Genomic DNA, 19,188 nt, shown 5'->3' with positions numbered 1-19,188 from the left:
AGGATGTTACAGTAGACATTCCCTGCAGAGCTCGTTTGCTCCAGTCAGATTAAAGTGAAATGACTGACAAAAGTTACAGACTGTGAGGGATCTACATGTCGACATTTATTAAACACAGGGCTAATGATTCTGTTCAGACTTGTTAGAAAACAGGAACATTTAATACATTCCCTATGTTTCCTTCCCTCTTACAGCCAGTGTATATTCAAAAATGCCATCATCACAGCATCTGTTGTACGTTTCTCTTCTTATATTTGTCACATGCAGGTGTTGGATGCAAACAGGTGCTTTGAGAAACAGTGTCACTCTGCCTTGTCGCTCCAGCTGGCGGCGTACTACTACTCCCTGCAGATCTACTCCCGCCTCAAACCCTGCCTCAAAAACAAGAACCACACTCTGTACCAGGTAAGCACGTGTGACAAGTAATTGACATGAATGTTTAGTTTAAAAATTGTAACTCTACTTCTCATAATAACTAATCCAAAAATTCAGAACACAAATATAAAGAGATGAATTCAGACAAGACCACAGACATGATATGGACAGTTGGGGAATGCCTCTGTGTCGCGTTTGAATTTTTAATTACCAAAACAAAGAACTCCTCTCTATCAAAATTGAATCGCTCCGGTCTCTGTAACCGTGATGTCCTGGCTGTGCCCGACAAGCACACAGTAAACTTCAAGCACTGTTCAGCTCCTAACAACTTCTCATTAGTGTTTGTGTTTCTGATGCAATGTGAGCGCAGTCCAGTAGGAGCAGGGAGGGAGGGTAAAAGGCAACTCGGCCTAATGTGCTTCTGCACAAATCCTGAAGCAGTGACGAGCAAAGCATCTCAGCGTCGGCCCGTGGCTGCAAAATGTAAATAGCAGAAACTCTTGTAGTCCCTGCTTGTTTTGTGCAAACTGTAATATTTTCCTTATAAATAATGTGTAGGTTATGGATGAGGTTCCAGATAAACCCCTGTAAGGTTTACGTGTACTGAATTCCATGTCGTAAAGGGATTTTCATCCAGCCTCAACCACAACAATAAAAAAAAAGCCTCTGACAACAACTTAATCCAAACAGCTTTCTGTTACCTGAAGATGGTGGTGAAGTTGTTGATGCCTCGTTAAACGCCTCATCATCCATGGTTCAACTTCCTCAGGCGCCGGCTGCAGGGGCGGTACAGAGACGTTACACTGCTGCCGCCTCTCCTCAGGTTAGATGTGCTCTTACCGGACACGTTTTCATATCAAACGCTGCGTGTGCATCAACTCGACTCAGCTCAACACTGAGCTTTAAGCTTTTCAATCCACCTCACATGTTATTTAAAGACTTCTATATTCCCTTTCTTACAAAAATTATGAAAATAACAATCAGTCGGACAAGATCTCGCCAAAAGAATTCATGAGTAAGTAGAAGAGGAAGGAGAAAAGTGGCGGCAGAAAATTGCCTGCAGTGGTGTCTGAGCGTGATTGGAACGGAATAAAGCGAAGAAATGGCTCTGACCTTTTCCTTGAGTGGACTGTGGCTCTCGTGGATTTTAGCCCAGGTGGAAGGAGGGGAGGTAAAATGTTGAAATAAAAGAACAGAAGAGGGGAAGGAGGTCGACAGAAGAAGTGGATAAGTGCTTCCCAGTTGACATTCAAGGTCGGGACTGTGCACAAAAACATGCGCTGTACTTGCTCTCAACTTTACACACATCCCCACACACTCTGACACATCGCAGCTTAATGGCAGCAATCAGTGCCCACGTCCATTAACTTCAAATATACACAGCTTTTCTCCTCTGCTCTACAATTTGGAAGCTGTACCTTTTTTTTGCTGATTTCTTCCTTTTTTTTTATCTCAAATTTTCTTTGAGTTTTTTCCTCTATTTAATGTGCTCCACTGCGGTGAGTGCTTGTTATCGTTGTGTTCCAGGTCTTGCCTTCACTCAGCTCTTAATGATGAGTTAGTGGCAACTTTTACTCTCACACCGATAGACGCAAGAGGGAAGACAACCTTTCAACCCTGAATTTCTTTCTCTCTCTCTCTCTCTCCTCCGCTATGTCCGTTTCCTTTTCCTCATTTTTTTTCTCTGTCAGCTGGGTTTAAAGAATTGCTTTGTTGGCATGCCAGTTCTGTTTTTAAGTGTCTCCCTGCTACTTCTTCCTGTCCACATTCTGTTGCTCTTTCTGCTATCATCCCGCCCTCCTTCTACACACTGTTTATAGTCTGTCCCCCCCCCCATAGGCTTGTCTCGTCCTTGTCAAATCTCGGGCCTCTCCCTCCACAATCCTATCTTGACTGTGCATGCTTTATACATTTCTCTTGTGCCTTCTTTTGCCCTCTCGCTTTCTGTTATCTTTTGAGGGCACGCATTGTACAGCGTGTGATATTTAATTTCAGATATGTAGGGATTTCGTTTGTGTGTGTGCTTGGATTGTATATTAGGTTTGCAGGACAAAAAAACATGTCACAAACATTTAACAGTTTTTATACCTTTGTACAACATGCGCAGGCATGGTAACACGTTTGGGTGCTTCAGTGTTGGATCCGTTTTCATGTGACTGTGTGTGGTTGTATTATGTGAGTGTGTGTGTTGCGGTGTGTCAAACTGTCTCAGAGCGTTTCCCGCTCTCCACTTGAATAGCAGCGTGTCTCAATAACTCTCACGCTCTTTCAATTCTCTTGTCGCTATCGCATAATTTCATACCCAAGCAGTAACAAACCAAACACTCAAATGGCTGAAGTCATTCAGTCGCAAATAGGAACCAAACCCTCGGAGGGTTTACTTGAGGTGTGGATGTGTTTTTAAAGCCTCAATCATCAGACTCTTTCCTCACTATTTAGTAGATGTAAATGTTTTTGGAACTGAAGCTGCCTGCAAGTAGGTCTGTGAAACATAACATATATTAGATTAAATACATTTTTAGCACATGTAGTAAATGCTTTCCCATAAAAAGTTTATAACACACAATAAAAGTCTAAATAAAAACACATACTATACATGTGTATTCATATTTGTCACATATATTCACACTCATAGCATCATCGTCATATATCTCGGAAGTATAATGGGATATTATCACTTTTTTGCTGGATTTCGCACTGCATCAGTTGAGGAGTTACTAATCTTAATGTACATACATTCATAAATAAGAATTCTGATCATTAGCAGTAACCAATAATTTCCTCCTAGCATCATCATAAATAAGTGGTATACAAGCAGCCTAAACAGACAGTTTTTCATTAGTGAAATTTACATACCAGGGTGCAGCTTAATCATCCAGTACTTTTAATTACCTTAGGACGAATGACCTGTCATTTTACAAATGCCACATGTAGCCTGTTTAAAATATATAGGAAATTTGAGGAAATTACTCCATAAGCTCTTACCCTTTCTCCATGAACTCTTACCCTACCCATTACATTCAAACAAGCTGCTCCAAACTCCACAAAGCCATACAAATTAGTTCACTAAATGTACCTGATTTTAGCTCATCAAGATCAATGAATTATTCCCTGGCAAAGCTGTGAAAATAACAAAAAAAAACACCCTATCTCTTAAGATTAAAGAAAGAAAAAGAAATCCTGGATCTGCCTGACCCTTATCACATCTTTCCACCAAGTTTAGAGGTTATCTGTCCAGTAGTTTTCGTGTGTTCTGGCTTACTTACAAATGAAGATAAGCACTTAATAAAGAAATGGCGTGGCCGGCTGAATAGACTAGTATCCAGGTGATTTCAGGACACTGGCGAGATAACGGGAAATGTCGTCCTGACCTAGGTCTCATTTGTTTACTGCACTTGGGGAAATGCATCTCTGCAAATCTGAAAACAATATACTGATGTTTAAAATGCACCATGTAGCACATTAGTCAAATGTGTTGATCCCTGTGGAGAAATTTTCCTCTGGTTTTGACCCGACCTTCTGCACCTATTCAGCAGCAGTGGGGAACCACAACACAGCCCAGGGAGCACTTCAAGTTTTGAAGCCAGTATTTGACCGAGGGCAGTGACACCAGAAACACACAGGACTAACACACATGTATTTTAGACTGTGAAAGAAACCCCACATAGAGAAAACTAAGCTCTAATGTTAGATAAATATAAAGGTAAAATGATTGCCTAATCACATTCATATAACAACATGTATGATATAAAATAACCATATATTAATCACAATACAGACAGACATTGATTGGCAGTAATAGATATTACAAATATTCTTGGTGTTCTTATTTTTTTTTACTTGTGTTTCTCGCCCTGTTGTTGGAACATACCATGTCCCCATGTACCAGCTTTTATTTGTGAGTACAGCCTTATAGTTACCAATACATGTAAAGGCCAAAATGATAAAGGCCTTGCTGCTCATAGAAAGGCTTTCAGTGGAGTGAATACCTCTGCCAAGGCCAAAGAACCCCACCACTCTGTCAAGCTCTTACAAAAGGAAAAAGGAAGTGCTCTGATAATCTGCAGCAAATTGTACCAACTCATAGATCTCAACAAAGATAAATATATAAAAATAGAACAGCATATCACAAAAATTCCTGGATTTGGTTCTAAAACCTGATACACGCTATAATTTGAAGGATTCTTCCCTGGCCCATGCTTCATCCTTCCACCGAGTGTGGTGCAAATCAGTACTTTTTGCAAAAACAGGCTAGCAAATAGACAAACACAACCCCCCCCAAAAAAATATAATATATCCTTAACCTTTCAGATTATGGTTAAAAACTGGAATAAGACTTCATCCTTACCTCTTTCCCTTTTAGTCAGACACCTTTAGTTTGTTTGCTCCAACCACTGTCAATCAAGCTTCACCAAATTCACACACTCATAGATATCAGTTCTCTAAATGTGCCAGATTTATTTCATCAAGATTCAATAATTATTCAATGTCAAATGTCGAATCATTTCACAGGATAAACAATTTCCAGATTCGCCCCTTTGTCAAAAAACCTTGATTAGTAATAGTTGATTCGCCTTAAAGGGTTGCAGTTATGCAGGTCTGCCATCATAAACTACTTATTCGTTCTCAACCTTTTTAAAATAAGGATCTATGTTCTGGTTATATACTGCTCTTTCAACTCAAATGCTGTTTCACTATCCTGTGTTACCCAAAGGCAAAGAGGTCCACAACAAGCATTCTTATGCTTCCAGAAGATTCTGTTTCCCACCATTGACTTTCAAGGTCTTAAACCGTTACTCTCCCATCCGATTACACCTCCGAGGCATGACGGCGCAGCAGCAGGCTCAGTGACATGGAGGTTTGGTTTTCCATTATTCCCAGAGGCATAATGAGCCAATCTCCACTCGCTCGCACTGAAAGTTTTCATTATACAGGTCTGAATTGCCTGTTTGCGACCTAGAGGCGCTCTTTACCATGATTGTACGCTGGTGGTGTTCATACGATGCTACACGTATCGCCCATGTTTATTTAAAGTGCTCCGGTTTGTTTACCTGTACTTGTCATTGTTTTTAAATGTGTAAGATTTACCCTTGATTGCGTTTGCGTGCGAGAGTCTGTGGGATAATTGTGTTGAGCATCATTTAGCTGTGAATGTGCAGCAATGTGCTGACTGTAGAGATTGAGCTTTTTCGCTCAACCATTTATCTTTGCCTGCAACCAAGTATTGATTACTCAAACACACATGGACAAGCACACACAAACACACACATGCTTTTGAATAGTACATGGTTGTGCCATAGACACAGCTAGCGAGACAACACACTCCTCGAAACTGCTTAGTTCCCTGAATAGGACATTTTTCTTTATAAGAAAAAGGCCACAAATTGTTGTTAGGTGCTTTACTTGCAATTCACACACTTAGATGGAGTCTGTGAATCGGAAAGTATTTATTAAGGATACATGTTTGTGTTTAGATCCTACCTGACAGCTCTCTGACAGTGTCGACACAGTTTTCCAGCATAATAAATCACACAGTGTACCACAGCCCTCAGCAGATAGACACTGTATTAGTCCCAAAGATAAAAGCAATTTTCATAGTAGCAGAGACCACTTAATAAAACAGCAATTTGCTTACATGCAGGGACAATTTACCTTTCCTGCGGTCAACGCTGATTCTTTGCAGAGTCGCAGCCACAACAAGGATTCAAGCCGCCGGTACGAGTCGCTGGACCAGCAAGTCAGCTCCCTGTCGTCAAAATGAGGAGAATAATGAGTATAGACTGAATGACTTCTCTTCCCTCTCTCTGTACAAATCGTGCTCTTGTACAAATTTCACCCATGTACCGCGATCATTAGCAGTCTACACTTTACCCAGAGGAGCACCGTGGAGTAGAGTAGCAGCAGAAAGGGCCCTATTATACAAATACGCACTCTAAATGCACTGTAGCAGTTGACTGGGAACGTTCGGGACTAAGTAGCCTCAAAAGCTTTGATTTTGATTCACCGCTGTGACTGTGCTGGGTTACTCCCGCTCCTCTTGTTTGTATCTTTGCAGTCTTCTGGCATCTTGCTTGTGATCATTCTCCTCCACGGTGCGTCGTGACCCACGGTGCAGCCGAGCCAGTCAATGGAGCGATTATTCCTTTCAAATTGGCGCCCGATTCCCCCCACCCCCTCATTGCAATCCTCCTAATTATGTACACATACTGTACACACCATTTTGTGAATTAGTGTTAATGAGGCCGCACACTGTATAACTAAGTGTCAGGGCAAATACAACTCATTAAGATCATTACTAGCTAACTCTGTAGAGATGGAAGGCATGACTGTTTCTCTGTAACCTCTGTCTGATCCTCACCATGCAAAGAGTGTGTGTGTGTGTGTGTGTGTGTGTGATATTGATGATCTAATTATTAGGATCTAAGCCCCTAACCCTTGATATGACATACCCTGTAAAAGCGGAACACCTGTGGGTGGTTTGTATATTTTAAAACAAAATCGTTTTGATCATATGATATTTTAATCATTATGAATACAGACGTGGGCTTCGTCTACTTTTAGATTGCTAGACAGATAACTTGGATGAATGCCTTGAAATCTGAGGACAGTTCACGATCCTTATGGTTTGATTTGTAATAACTTTGGTGATTTATGACACTTCTTTAGTATCAACATCGTGTACAGACATTAGTTTATCAGCATATTAATGTGTCCAGTACAATTTTCTTTGGCCATTTTTTTACAGCTCTTAACTTATGAACTAAGGTGGTGAACATGTTTTACATTATACTTAATTTCTTTCAAGATTATTGTAACCACTCAGAAATGATCTCATCTCTGAATAAACATAAAATGTTCGTATCAACTTTTCTTTGTACAATTCAAGTTTTACATAGTGCTTACCTGTGTAGATATAACAGTGGGCAATAAAAGGGACATCATATACTGTATGATTTTATTTTAAGATTTTGTTAAACACAATAATGAAATTTACTGGCTCAAAGTGCTAACATAAATATATTTATTTCACACATTTAAAAGCCTTCTAGGGAAAGAAGCAAAGGGATTTCTAAAGGGTGCAGAGACTGAACCAAGATAACATGGGAAATCAAGGCTGCAAATGAGAGAACAAGCATGACTGAACTGATTTGAAACCAAGATTTAGACTTATTTTCTTTCTTTCCCCTCAAGCAGCATCACAGGAAAGAGGGGAAAAAAGATAAAAAAGAGCCTGTGGCAGCAGTGGAACAGCTGAAGGGGGAGTTGGAGGGAGTTGGCTTCCTGCCAGCAATGTAACATCACACACTACGTTATGCAATTATACTTTATATGCAGTTTATACATTTGTCTTTTTGAAGAAAGACTAGAAATGTCTCTTTGAGATGCTTTGAAACTAAATAAGCAAGAAATTAGATAAGCGAGAGAATAAACGAGGAATTAGCGTTGTCTGTGCTTAATTGGCCGGAAATTGGGATTGGAAAGAATACTTATTAGAGAGAGAACAGACTCCAGAGGAACCATGAGGGGAGGGCGGGTTAAATCATTTCAGAGAAGCAAGAAGAACTAGTGTATGGAGAGGTAAGGAAGGACAAAGTACTGCAGATGAATGACGGAGGGAGCCAATGCAAACAGAATTTCATCATGAAAGCCTTATTTCAATAAAGTTCTTCAAACACGGGCCTGTCCATCACAGCTCCAGCACACTTTCTTCTCTCTCCCTGTGTTCTCCCTTTCGTGTCATTCTTCCTTGTCTGAAGACGGCGTCTAAAATGGTGCAAGTATTATCAATTACCATTCTCCGTTTTTTTCCCCCTCTCTTCCCCATGACTTTCTTCCTCCCATCTCCGGGCTTATTGTCCCACCAACACCCAACTTCCCTTCCTCTCTACACTTTTAATGTTTTGTCGTTTCTACCTACTCTTCTCCTCCCTTTTATCCCCCCGCTCCTATGTCCTGCTTTTTGAAAGTTGGATCTGCCACCATGACTGCCGGCATGGCCACATCTAATGGCACACATACATGCTGAGAGCAGGGAGAGACGTACAGACACACACACAAACACACACACACACACACACACACACACACACACACTCACACCTTGGTTCTCAAGCTCACACTTTTTCAGAAGCCATAATTACCTTATGCAAATAAGATCAACAAATAAACCGTCACATCCTGCCCGGGCGACAGCATTTAAGATGCCAACAACCAAATTCAGGCGCTCATTTAATGAGAACAGAGGTGATGAAAGAGATACAATATTTATCCTCAGTCTCGCAAATTATTCCACTGTCTTATTCCCCATCGGCCCGAATTATGGAAGCAATCAAGATTCTTCATACAATTCATTATTTTGTTATTTTAAAGTGTAAGAAAAAGGTTGAATAGTGAATTGCCTGATTTGATTAAGGTGCAAGAAACAATTTGCTTTGTTAGTTGGTCTCAGCAAAGCATGAAGACCTGCATTCTGGTATGGAAAGTGAAGCCAATGCGGAAATGCCTGAAACAACTTAAACATCTCCTGATTTTTCCATCTACTGTGACTTAAAATGAATCATCACAAAATAATTTATAATAGAAAGAGTAATAACCAATCTTTCTTGCAGTTCAAGTTGGTTCTCAGTTTTAACAGTTACACAGTTGTCTAATGTGTAATGGTGGCCCACCAGGATAATTTTTTTTGTGCAGCATAGGATTTGATTTAATTTACATACTGGGAGTGACCACTGGGTCAGCTCTCCACAAATAAGCATGAGAGCTGAGTGGTGGCACTGATTCCAGTTCAATGAAGAGATTATAATGTCTGTCAAATGAATATGAGAAACAGATACTAGTGTGATACAGTGTGTCTATCATGCTCACAAAAGCTTTTCCATCTTTTGAGGTCTTGCTCTTTCTTTTTTGATAATGTAATCTCGTTGTGCCCTTTTCTTCTGCTATGATTTAATGGCACTCGACTCTGTGTCACCAATTGTTCACCTCAATGCACCGAACACCAAATATTTGCATACCAATAGTGGACGGGAACACATTTGAAATGTTATTTTCTTCTGCTGATATCACAGTGTCCCTCTTTCCTTATTTAATACACCGACCTTGGATATTGTGCTTATGGAATTTACATACAGTAATAAAGATTCTTTCTAACCTTTAAGAGTGTATTCTAAAAAGGATACGTGATATTTAGAAGTTCAACTTTTAGACTATAAACAAATATATTTTGGGTTTTTCTTGACAGTGTTAATTTCTTTCTGACATTATTACTGCAAATTAGTCTTTAACATCATGATGAAGGCCATCGGCAAATTACACTGCCTTGATGTTTTTAAAGTTGTCAGGAATGATTAAGATTCAAAGGTCCAGTGTTAAAGATTTAAGGAGATTTTTTGTTGAAAATAATTGCAAACGATTTAAAACTGTTATAATTTGCATTTGTTATCTGAAACCAAGAATAAATGTATTTTCATTAGTTTAGAATTACCCCTTATATCTATATAGGGAGCAGGTCCCGCCCACAGAACCCACCAGATGGCTCCACCATGTTTCTACAGTAGCTCAGAATGGACAAATCAAATACTGGCATTTGGAGAGGGAAGTTTCACTTTTTTTACATTACCTGAAAGCCATCAAATTATCCTAAATGCTTGGAAAGGGAGGGGTATTCAGTTTGTTGTAATCTCTAACCTCGCCACTAGATGGCACTAACTCCTACACAAGGGTCCTTTAAGTGGTCAGATCAGTAGCCATCATGTTTATCCCCCTACGGCAAATGGGCCAGGATCTAGCAGTCCACTTTTTACTTGCTTTCATTCAAAGGGAGTGGGGCGTGATAATAATCATTTTCAGGATTGCCACATTCTGCTCTTAGCACAATATCCATCCAATATCCCCTTTCATCCGTGAGACCACAAGCATGAAATAACACATTCAGCAGCCGTTTGGGTGTAAACAGGAGAATTATATCCCCCTTTTTCCGCAGGCTGACCCCAAGGAGCTGATTCGATTGGTCACGCAGCACGTGTCTGCTTACTCGAGTTGGCCGGAGGATCTGAAGAAGTTGATAGGTCAGCTGCAAGTGTACAACGAGCGTCTTACTGACTTCACCCAGGCCCAGTTGTTGCAGGGGCTGGGCCGCGGCGTGGACGTCCAGCGCTTCAGCTCAGACTCCGACTACAAGAAGGAAACCATTCTTGGCCTCACAGAGTAAGCAGGGGTGGGACTGGACCAAACCATTACTACCATGTTTCCTAATTTGAAGGATTAACCTTTGCAATTAGACATAATCATTCCTAACGTCTGTCTGTGCTTGAATCATTTTTTAAATCTGATAATTTTTTTCCCATCCGTTCTGTTTGTGTGTGTTTGTCTGTATTTGTTTTAGGACCCTGGATGACAGCGTGTACAGAATCGCTCTGTCTCTGGCGAAGCGCTACAGTGTGCCTCTGTGGGAGGTCTACATGACTCACCTTGAGTTCCTCTTCACAGACAGCGGGTAAATGCACTCACGCTCATGCAAAAAACAAACACCTTCGCATTAGGTCTCTCACAGCATTGTTCCCAAATCTCATTTCACTCATCGGTGTAGTTCACATTGCTTGTGTCATCGCATCAGTTTGAATTATTTTGCTCCTATAATGATGTTTTGGTACAGAAATAGTTGTGGCGCATGACCACTGTGTATTTCCGTGTCTGTTATGATCTGTTGGGCTTATGCACACGTACTCATCCCTAAGTTAAATGAAAGAAAGGTACATTTAAGGCCACTTGAGTTGTTAAACATGGCTCATAAGCACAGTAAATCAAATGTGTGTGTGTGTGTGTGTGTGTGTGTGTGTGTGTGTGTGTGTGTGTGTGTGTGTGTGTGTGTGTGTGTGTGTGTGTGTGTGTGTGTGTGTGTGTGTGTGTGTGTGTGTGTGTGTGTGTGTGTGTGTGTGTGTGTGTGTGTGTGTTAGAAAGAGAGAGGGAGTGTATGTGTGTTTATAATTTATTTGTCCTCCGACTTCATACCCATAGGATCTGACTAGGTCTGCACCTTTCCTTGTTGTAATAGAATTCCTTTTCAGTGCTTTCAATATGTGTGTGTGTGTGTGTGTTTGCATGAACACGTTTGTGTGAATCTGTGATAAATATCCCCCTGTCACATCCTGATATAAGGAAATGGTTTATGGACTCCTCTTAACGATAAATTAAACACCTACCCCCTCAGAAAACCCTACAATGTTTAGTGTGTGCTTGTGAGTGTGTGTGTGAGGGGGTAAACAAGAGCGATTTTTGTCCACATTCTCAACATTGTGACAATTGCATGAAGAATATTCATAATATTATCTTGCATCTGCAATATGCATATTGATTTAACACATGGGTGGAGGCAATGGCTGATATAAATAGAGCAGAAGGTGTAAAACTGCAGACAGAAGCACAGGTGCAAGATGGAATTTAGACTTTTATTGATCCCTGCAGGGAAACTGCTATTACACAGACATACACACACACACACCCTGGTAATTCTGATGCCACTATGGATATCTGCAGCACTTTAGGTGTAATAATACGATGAAAGGGTGATTAATGAGTAAATGCATAAATGTACAGTATTTGAGAAAAAATTAATGGAAAGAACTGCTGAGCTCTAAGCGCTGAGCTTCACAAACACACAGGATGGAGGGAAAGGTCATTAGGAAGAGAGAATTAACCCCAGAATCAGTGAGTGGAGGAGGGAGGAGCAGATAAATGGAGGAAGTAGAGATGGATGATAGACCCGGAGAGTCCCTGCACCACTGTTAACACAGAATAGACACCTTGGAGGAATCAATGCGCTGCTAAACACCGACATCGTCAGCTGCCCGTTAGGGACATGAATTTCAGCGAGTAATGACATTTTAATGACACCTATTAAAACCATTTAAATAAATTGTCGAACACAGGAAGGTGCAGATGTGCTCTCAGAAGTCACCTGCCAATTTGCTTGTAGCATATGTGTGTTTTTTCAAGCTTTCCTTGTTCTATTTTTCTTTACCCACAATAATTTGAATGTATTTAGTTTGGTTTCAGCTTTTGGGAAATCAGTTTTCCCCGAGAGAGAACGCCTACTATCTTGCAAGGGGAAATACTTGCAAGAAAACTTGCAAAGTTTTCTTCAAAATATAACCATTAGACTTAGATTTTTACTTAACATCACAGATACTCGTCTTGCTGGAGTTGTTATTGATTCATTTTGGTTGAAGGAAATGAACCGTGGATGACTTCAGGCTGCACACTCAGATAATGTGGTGTGTTATTTCCTTATTAAGTCTGAATATTTTAGAAATTCATCCTCTCTCTCTTTCTGTTACTGCAGTTTCATACTAGGTGTCCTTTGTCCTTTATTGTTGTATTGTTTTTTGGTTATAGAAACATACAAATTATAAGGGAGCGATTGTTTATTTTCCAAACTCGGTTGATCTCTACAAACGAGTTTAGACGTGTGCATGAGGATGGTGACATGTTGTGAGCTGTCACCTTAGAGCAAACACACGCAGCTATTTGCCTCATGCTGTTGACGTTCTACATTTAATTATCTGGAATATTTCTCTCAAATTAAGGAACTGCAATCGTGCGTTTTGCTGTGCGTTCATTTGAGTGTGCGTAGCATGCTAATGAGCTTCCCTGGAGAAAAGTATTTGTAGCATTCAGTGTGAATGTGGCTCGTGCTCCTGCTACACACAGGTTTGCTACAGTTCATGTGTTCAGCTGCAGTCGTTTGCTTCTGCTGCTGGTTTCGCTGTTATTTAGGGATTATTGATGCGCTGTCCACAGTGAGTCTCCAGGGTTTCGGGCCCCAAACGTGACCATGACCTCGAGCTTGACTGTGAGCCTGCTGCCTGGACTCATAGGGGCTGAACCACTAAGAGCAGGACCTGAACTGACAAATATAATTGCATAACCTTTGGTTGAGTAATGGTGCCACTTGTACAAAAACTGTATTTCTGACTGACTTGAAACGTGGACTACTTCAGACAGGTCATGCCCGTATACATGGCTCATGGGCAACTAGGTTTGACACCTCAGACAATGCAGTCAGTTCCTTTCTACCACCCACTCCTCTTTTATGCTGCTGTCACCCTACTGGTCCCTGTGTGATAGTATGGGAATATGAAAAATGTGTTTCTTACCTGGGAAAAAACACAACTATATATATTTAGCCATGCTAGCGGAGGTGCTCTAAATGTGGCAATATCAGGTGGTCTGTATGTTTGTCACCATTGCTCTAAATACCATCATCTTGTCAAAATTATGTCTTTTGTCCAAGTACCTGCAAAACTAATCTAATAGGTGTTAGTTGTATTTCTGTTATTAAAGATTGTATTGCCGGTCACTTTTCCATTTTGATCTCATAGTTTCTGGATCCAGCAATGACCTGTTTTGAGAGAAAAAAAGATCCATATACTGCATTTACCCTTCAGGGGTTGGTGGAAACCGAAACTTGAGCTAAAAGAAAAAAGGTAATTTTAGACTTTCATTTATCAGATTAACAGAAAATATACCAATATTGCTCCATTGTTTATGGATACGAAGCTAGCCAAATGTTAGCAAACGGTTTAGAATAACATGGATTATCTTGCCAGTGTCTTAATGATCTGTTATTTATTATTTATTCAATGTTAATTTGTGTGTGAATGTAATTGCACATGTTTAATTGGGTAAAATCATAGTTAATCGTTCTGTTTTGATATCATTAACAATGAGTACTGGCAGAAGAAAGCCTGACAATGAAGAAGGGAATCAGCTGTGCACATCTGACCTGCTGCAAAGAAATAAAATTTGTCTGCAATGGTCGTACAATTTAAAGCGCGTTTCTAGTCTTGGCCACAAATCAAAGCACTTTACTCTACAAGTCTTGTCTTCTATCACACAACAGCTATCAGGGCAATTCGGTATCCCAGGACACTTTGGCATGCACAACTGAGGAGCCGGGGATCGAACCACCGGCCCTCTGATCAGTGGATGAACCACTGCTCTTACTGAGCTGCCCGTGCATGAACTCTACCATTCAAATGCACTCTTACACCCCCTGGTCTGTAATTTGTAAACAAATTAGCAGCACAGATCATAAAAGAGGAATAATAAAAAATTACAGCTTGCATAAATTGCAGAACAATGATGTACTGAATAATGATCAGTGCTCTGGCAGACCTCTCCCAGAGTGTGTTTCTAGTTGTCTGATTACCATGGTAATTAAATAGGCCTGTGAATATAAGAATAATTGGAGCCTAATGCTGCTATTTTTGCTCAGACCTGACAGAAGTAACAACAAACACAATGTGGTAATGTAATACAGGGAAGACGGGAGAGGAAGAGCATGGAGAATGAGGGATACTCAACCGGATTAAATTGGTTCCTCATTTCGGCTTTTTTTTTAAAATACAAAAGATTGTAATGAGGAGCTCTGACATTAGAGCCTCACGAACGCAGCCGGAACAGAGCAGAAAACTGTGAGAGACAAATACCACCAAGAGAGCAGCTTCAGCACGGGAAGCGTTCACTAGCACAAGTGGCACAAGAAGTCCCTCTTCCGAAAGAGATGACGACAGCCTGGCCTTGAGGAACCGAAGCGACACCAACGCTGGACACAAACCACTCTACGCAGCCGTGTGTGTTCCTGCCTGTGCGCGCTCCCATCCCTCCTCAAACAGCCCTCATACCATTGTCCTCTTGCCTCTCAGTCACTATGGAGCTAACGTGATTAAAAAGTGAAACATCAGACCTTGACCAGGGTCTCAGGCCTCCTGTTTGTTTGTGCACTTAGCAGTTGCTTGTTGTGTTGACTCCAGTCTTATTGGAGCCCCTGTTGTGGGGGTGATTAATGTTATTTACATTATCGAGCCCATTGTCCGCTGCTGCGCGCTGTCTATACTTTTTTCATTAGCGAAAGCCTCCCGGCCAGCTCTGATGGAGTGCCCTGAGGAAACATTGTCCTCTTTGATGTCGTCCCGTTCCCATAGATAAACAGACGCGCACGTTACCGTGCTCGCAGACAAGCCACCGGTCGCTCTGGGCGCCACGCCGGCTGCCAGCAGCTACCCTCTCCTCGCCTTGCCTCTTTATTTTGTTTGCGTTTCTTTTTCATTTGTTATTGTTTTTTTTTTTAAAGCAAAAGAATGCACAAGTCGTGCACAACTTGAACAAATTGCTGAAAAGGTTTCCGCGGAGATATCTTCCACTCGATGAACTCAGCATTTCACCCTCATCTTCAACGCCTTACTGATTCTCTACATTCTGCTCTGTCGCTCCGTCTCTCTTTTTTTCTCAATCTGTCTCAATTTTGCCATTTTCATATCAGAGCTGTCCAAGTTCTTCCACGTTTTTCTCAGTAGTAATCTATAAAATCCTCATCATTTCTTTTGTGGGGTAGGGACTGTATCTTTGGTGATAAGCTTGGAGATTGCTGTGCCGTTTTTTGCAAAGCAGTTTCAGTAAAGCACCACCAAACATTCCCCAGTGCTGTTTTGTTCTCCCTTTGATGGTTAAGGAAGCTGTTTTTTTTCGTCAGTGGTGCTGTTTTTTTGTCTTATCTTTTTCAGGCATGGTGGCTGCTGCTTCTAATGTGAACCACTTAGATCCTCACATGTTTTTCTGTCCAACAAACAGCTGTTTCTGATGCCAGAATCTTAAAGTTTTTCACAACTGACGTATCTCACACAGCAGGTGTTTACAGCAGCAAATAAAGAAAAGTTCTCAAAGCTTTGAACATGGGATAGACTGGATTATTATTGTATTTATTGGTATTAAAACTTTTGGGATTATTACTGCACTTTCCATTAGACATTGCTAAATACATTTATTCACATAAACACATTATTTTGTCAATTTTGTTTTGTCTGACTTTCTTTTCTCTAACTCTCTATCTATGCATCCATCCATCTTCTTTCTGCATTTCTTCTCTTTATTTCTGTCTTTTTCTCTCATTCTGTTTCTATCCCTCTTACTTCCTTCAATTCTACCTTTTGCAATCCTATACCTCTCTTCCTCTATTTGTCTTTCTTTCTCCTCTAGTTTTTCCACCAAAGATATTGAATCCCGGAGCGAGTCCCTTCGTCTCTTTGACACTTTGAAGACTGACCCCCAGGCGTTCTACAGCCACATGACCAAGTACGTGCTGCCGACTGTGGAAGGAACTGACCTCGGCCGCTTGCTCTACTACTACACCCTCCTGGACGCTGCGGGCTGTGAGCCTCACGTCACGACCACCGTCAAGCCGGACTCCCATGTCAAAATGCTCAAGAAGCTTCGAGCTGTCGCCAACGGTGAGACACTTGTATTTTCTATTTCTGTGTCGTTGTGATGCAGATGGTGTAGCCGCTTCATAACCCGTGGGCAGTTTACAAGAACAAGAAAAGGCAGGAATAGCATGTGTGTATCAGGCAAATGTAGCCAATGTGTATAGAGAAATAAGCTTTGACAAATGTGTTCAGTGATTGGTGCGTAACTGGGTGCTTGCAACTGAGGGTCCAAATCCACACACATACAGTTTGTCAACCAATTTGCGCACATGTAAAGCATTGTTACAAATGCACACATCACAAACTGAATATAATAAATATTTGACTCACAGATTTGTAACTTTATAGATCTAATTAATTTTCAGCATAGACTCACATAGAATAACGAATGCATGCCGCGTGCTGGAGCATCTGGGTTTTCGGTGAATTTGTGTCTCATTTTGGGAAAGATGTTTGTCTAAATGGACACAGTAACTTGTCACACTTTGATTAGAACACATTCATTATAGAGTAAATGCAACTTTAAATACAGATATATGGTACGTAATGGCACGAATCATTGAACGCATTTGTAAATCCCTTTTTTCACTTGTAGATCATGAAGATGTGGTTTATATAACACCCTCTCTCGTCATGTTAGCTGAATCCAGTCCATAATCTAAGACATTCTTCCTTTGATCATGCCCCAACCCTCCACAAACATTTCATGGAAAACGGTTCTGTAGACTTTTAGTAATCCTGCTTATAGTCAGATCGACAGACAGACAGATTAAAACATAAAATGATGACTAATAATGAAGTGGAAGTCATTCTTGCTTCAAAATGCCATGATTCTAAAGAATCAAAAGGAAAACATTTCAAATAGTGGTGGTTAAAGTCAATCAAACTGTGAACACAGTTTAAAATGTACAGAACTGGCAATGGCCCTATTCTGTCAAATAATCTTGTTTCTGAGAAGTAAGACATTTGAAGGATAAATTTATTATTATTATTGGTGGGAAATCCGCCTCAAGACTTTAATGTCAAGAAATGAAGTCCCCTGTTGAGGACTTGAATCAAATCCCCCATGACATGATTGATGACTCACAGACAAATGCTGATGTTCCCTCTGGCCGGTCGATAACCTCTGAGCCACCGATTGTCATGTAGAGTTAAAGAAATCAACAGCTGAAAGCGTAAATTCACGGTATACTTCTGCTGCCGGATAAAACAAGCAAATATTCATACATTTTTCTTTTACCAGCACATAAAATACCCTAATGTATTTCTTTTATCTCGACCTCGTCTTGTGTTTTGATCTCACTGTATCTCTTCTGCTCTGCTAACTCTCATGTGTAAAAATTCTAAAATTGAAAACGGGATTAAAACAGACATGACTATTCACTTTTCCTATAAACGCGAATACACCCCCCCCTCTGTGCTACCGTTCAATAGACACATCGATCCCCTGAAACGACGGTGTCACAGCGACATGCTGCTTTTGCTCAAAGTTCCGAGGCTGATCCCGCTCCAAGGACATCACGTCCAGGTTGCAGCATGTCAGCCTGCTTAAACTTTGTTGTGTACAGGTGGAGGTGGTGTCACTTCTCGGTGAAGTTCAGTAAAGGTCGGCCGGTTGTCAGCTGTGTTTTCACGCCTCACTTCTTCCTGCTGCTCCAGATAGCACCACAGCTTTTGCCGGTGACACATGTCTCTGTTAAACACACATACACACACATACACGCACACCTGTGAGTCATCCACATCAAGATGCATTTTTTTGACATAAACCAACAGAAGGTGGAAATTGCCTCTAAACTCTCAATGCTGCTGCTGTATTTCAGTTTCACTCACATCACTGCATCACATTAGCGAACAGTTTGCCAGGCCCCAGTTGCTCCTGCACAAAACACAAGCAGTTTACAGTGGTGTCAGTGGACTTTTTATTTTCCTAATGTTTTTTCGGACAGTGGTTCTTTGATTTCAGACGGTGGGACAAAAGCAGCTAAGGGCTAAACAGATGCTAGGAGTATTTGTCAGCTGTTGATAGCTAGGAAATTCGGCTAACTTGTTTGTATTAAGGATATTTGGCTTCATTTCTGAATAGTGTGAGAGTTGCAGAAGCGTTTCCCTCTTTGTGTGTAGGCGATGGCTTCCACACTCTGAGGATATAAGACAGTAGGTAGTTGTTAACAAGGGTTTTTTAAATGGCATAATCTGAAACACCACATACAACTAGAGTGTTAATGATGTCTTCATAGTTGGATGTAGAGCTTTGTAACCTTGTAGCTAGTTTTTCTGTTACCCATTCAAGAAAATTATTTAAAAAACATGAACATATCATTTAAGCAGTTGCTGACACGACACTATTGCTGTTGAATTTCTGGCTGTGGCAGGACAAGCTTTTTAAATGCTGAGTAGCTTTCTTACTACAGCCACATGCAAAATCTAAAACAAAGCTGCAACTGAGCATTAGTTGTACACACACAAACACACACACGTATATGTAGGCATGTACTTCATCAATTTACTTAATAATCATGTGCTGACAAATAGACTGACTTATTGACAA

The 19,188-nt window shown here is 40.8% G+C and overlaps 1 protein-coding gene across 1 annotated transcript in view; it reads left to right on the top strand.

Annotated features, from left to right (window-relative positions):
* The window catches only part of nbas (NBAS subunit of NRZ tethering complex), a 150,702-nt gene that overhangs the window by 78,601 nt on the left and 52,913 nt on the right, over nucleotides 1-19,188 (top strand). Inside the window, exons 41-44 of the mRNA XM_061092083.1 lie at nucleotides 268-405; nucleotides 10,358-10,581; nucleotides 10,760-10,870; nucleotides 16,411-16,661. Of these exons, the coding sequence (XP_060948066.1) occupies nucleotides 268-405; nucleotides 10,358-10,581; nucleotides 10,760-10,870; nucleotides 16,411-16,661 (724 nt within the window). The remainder of the gene's footprint in view (nucleotides 1-267; nucleotides 406-10,357; nucleotides 10,582-10,759; nucleotides 10,871-16,410; nucleotides 16,662-19,188) is intronic.

This window comes from Limanda limanda, chromosome 18, assembly GCF_963576545.1.
Source record: "Limanda limanda chromosome 18, fLimLim1.1, whole genome shotgun sequence".
NCBI lineage: Eukaryota > Metazoa > Chordata > Actinopteri > Pleuronectiformes > Pleuronectidae > Limanda > Limanda limanda.
This window is presented reverse-complemented; position numbering and strand designations above follow the sequence as displayed.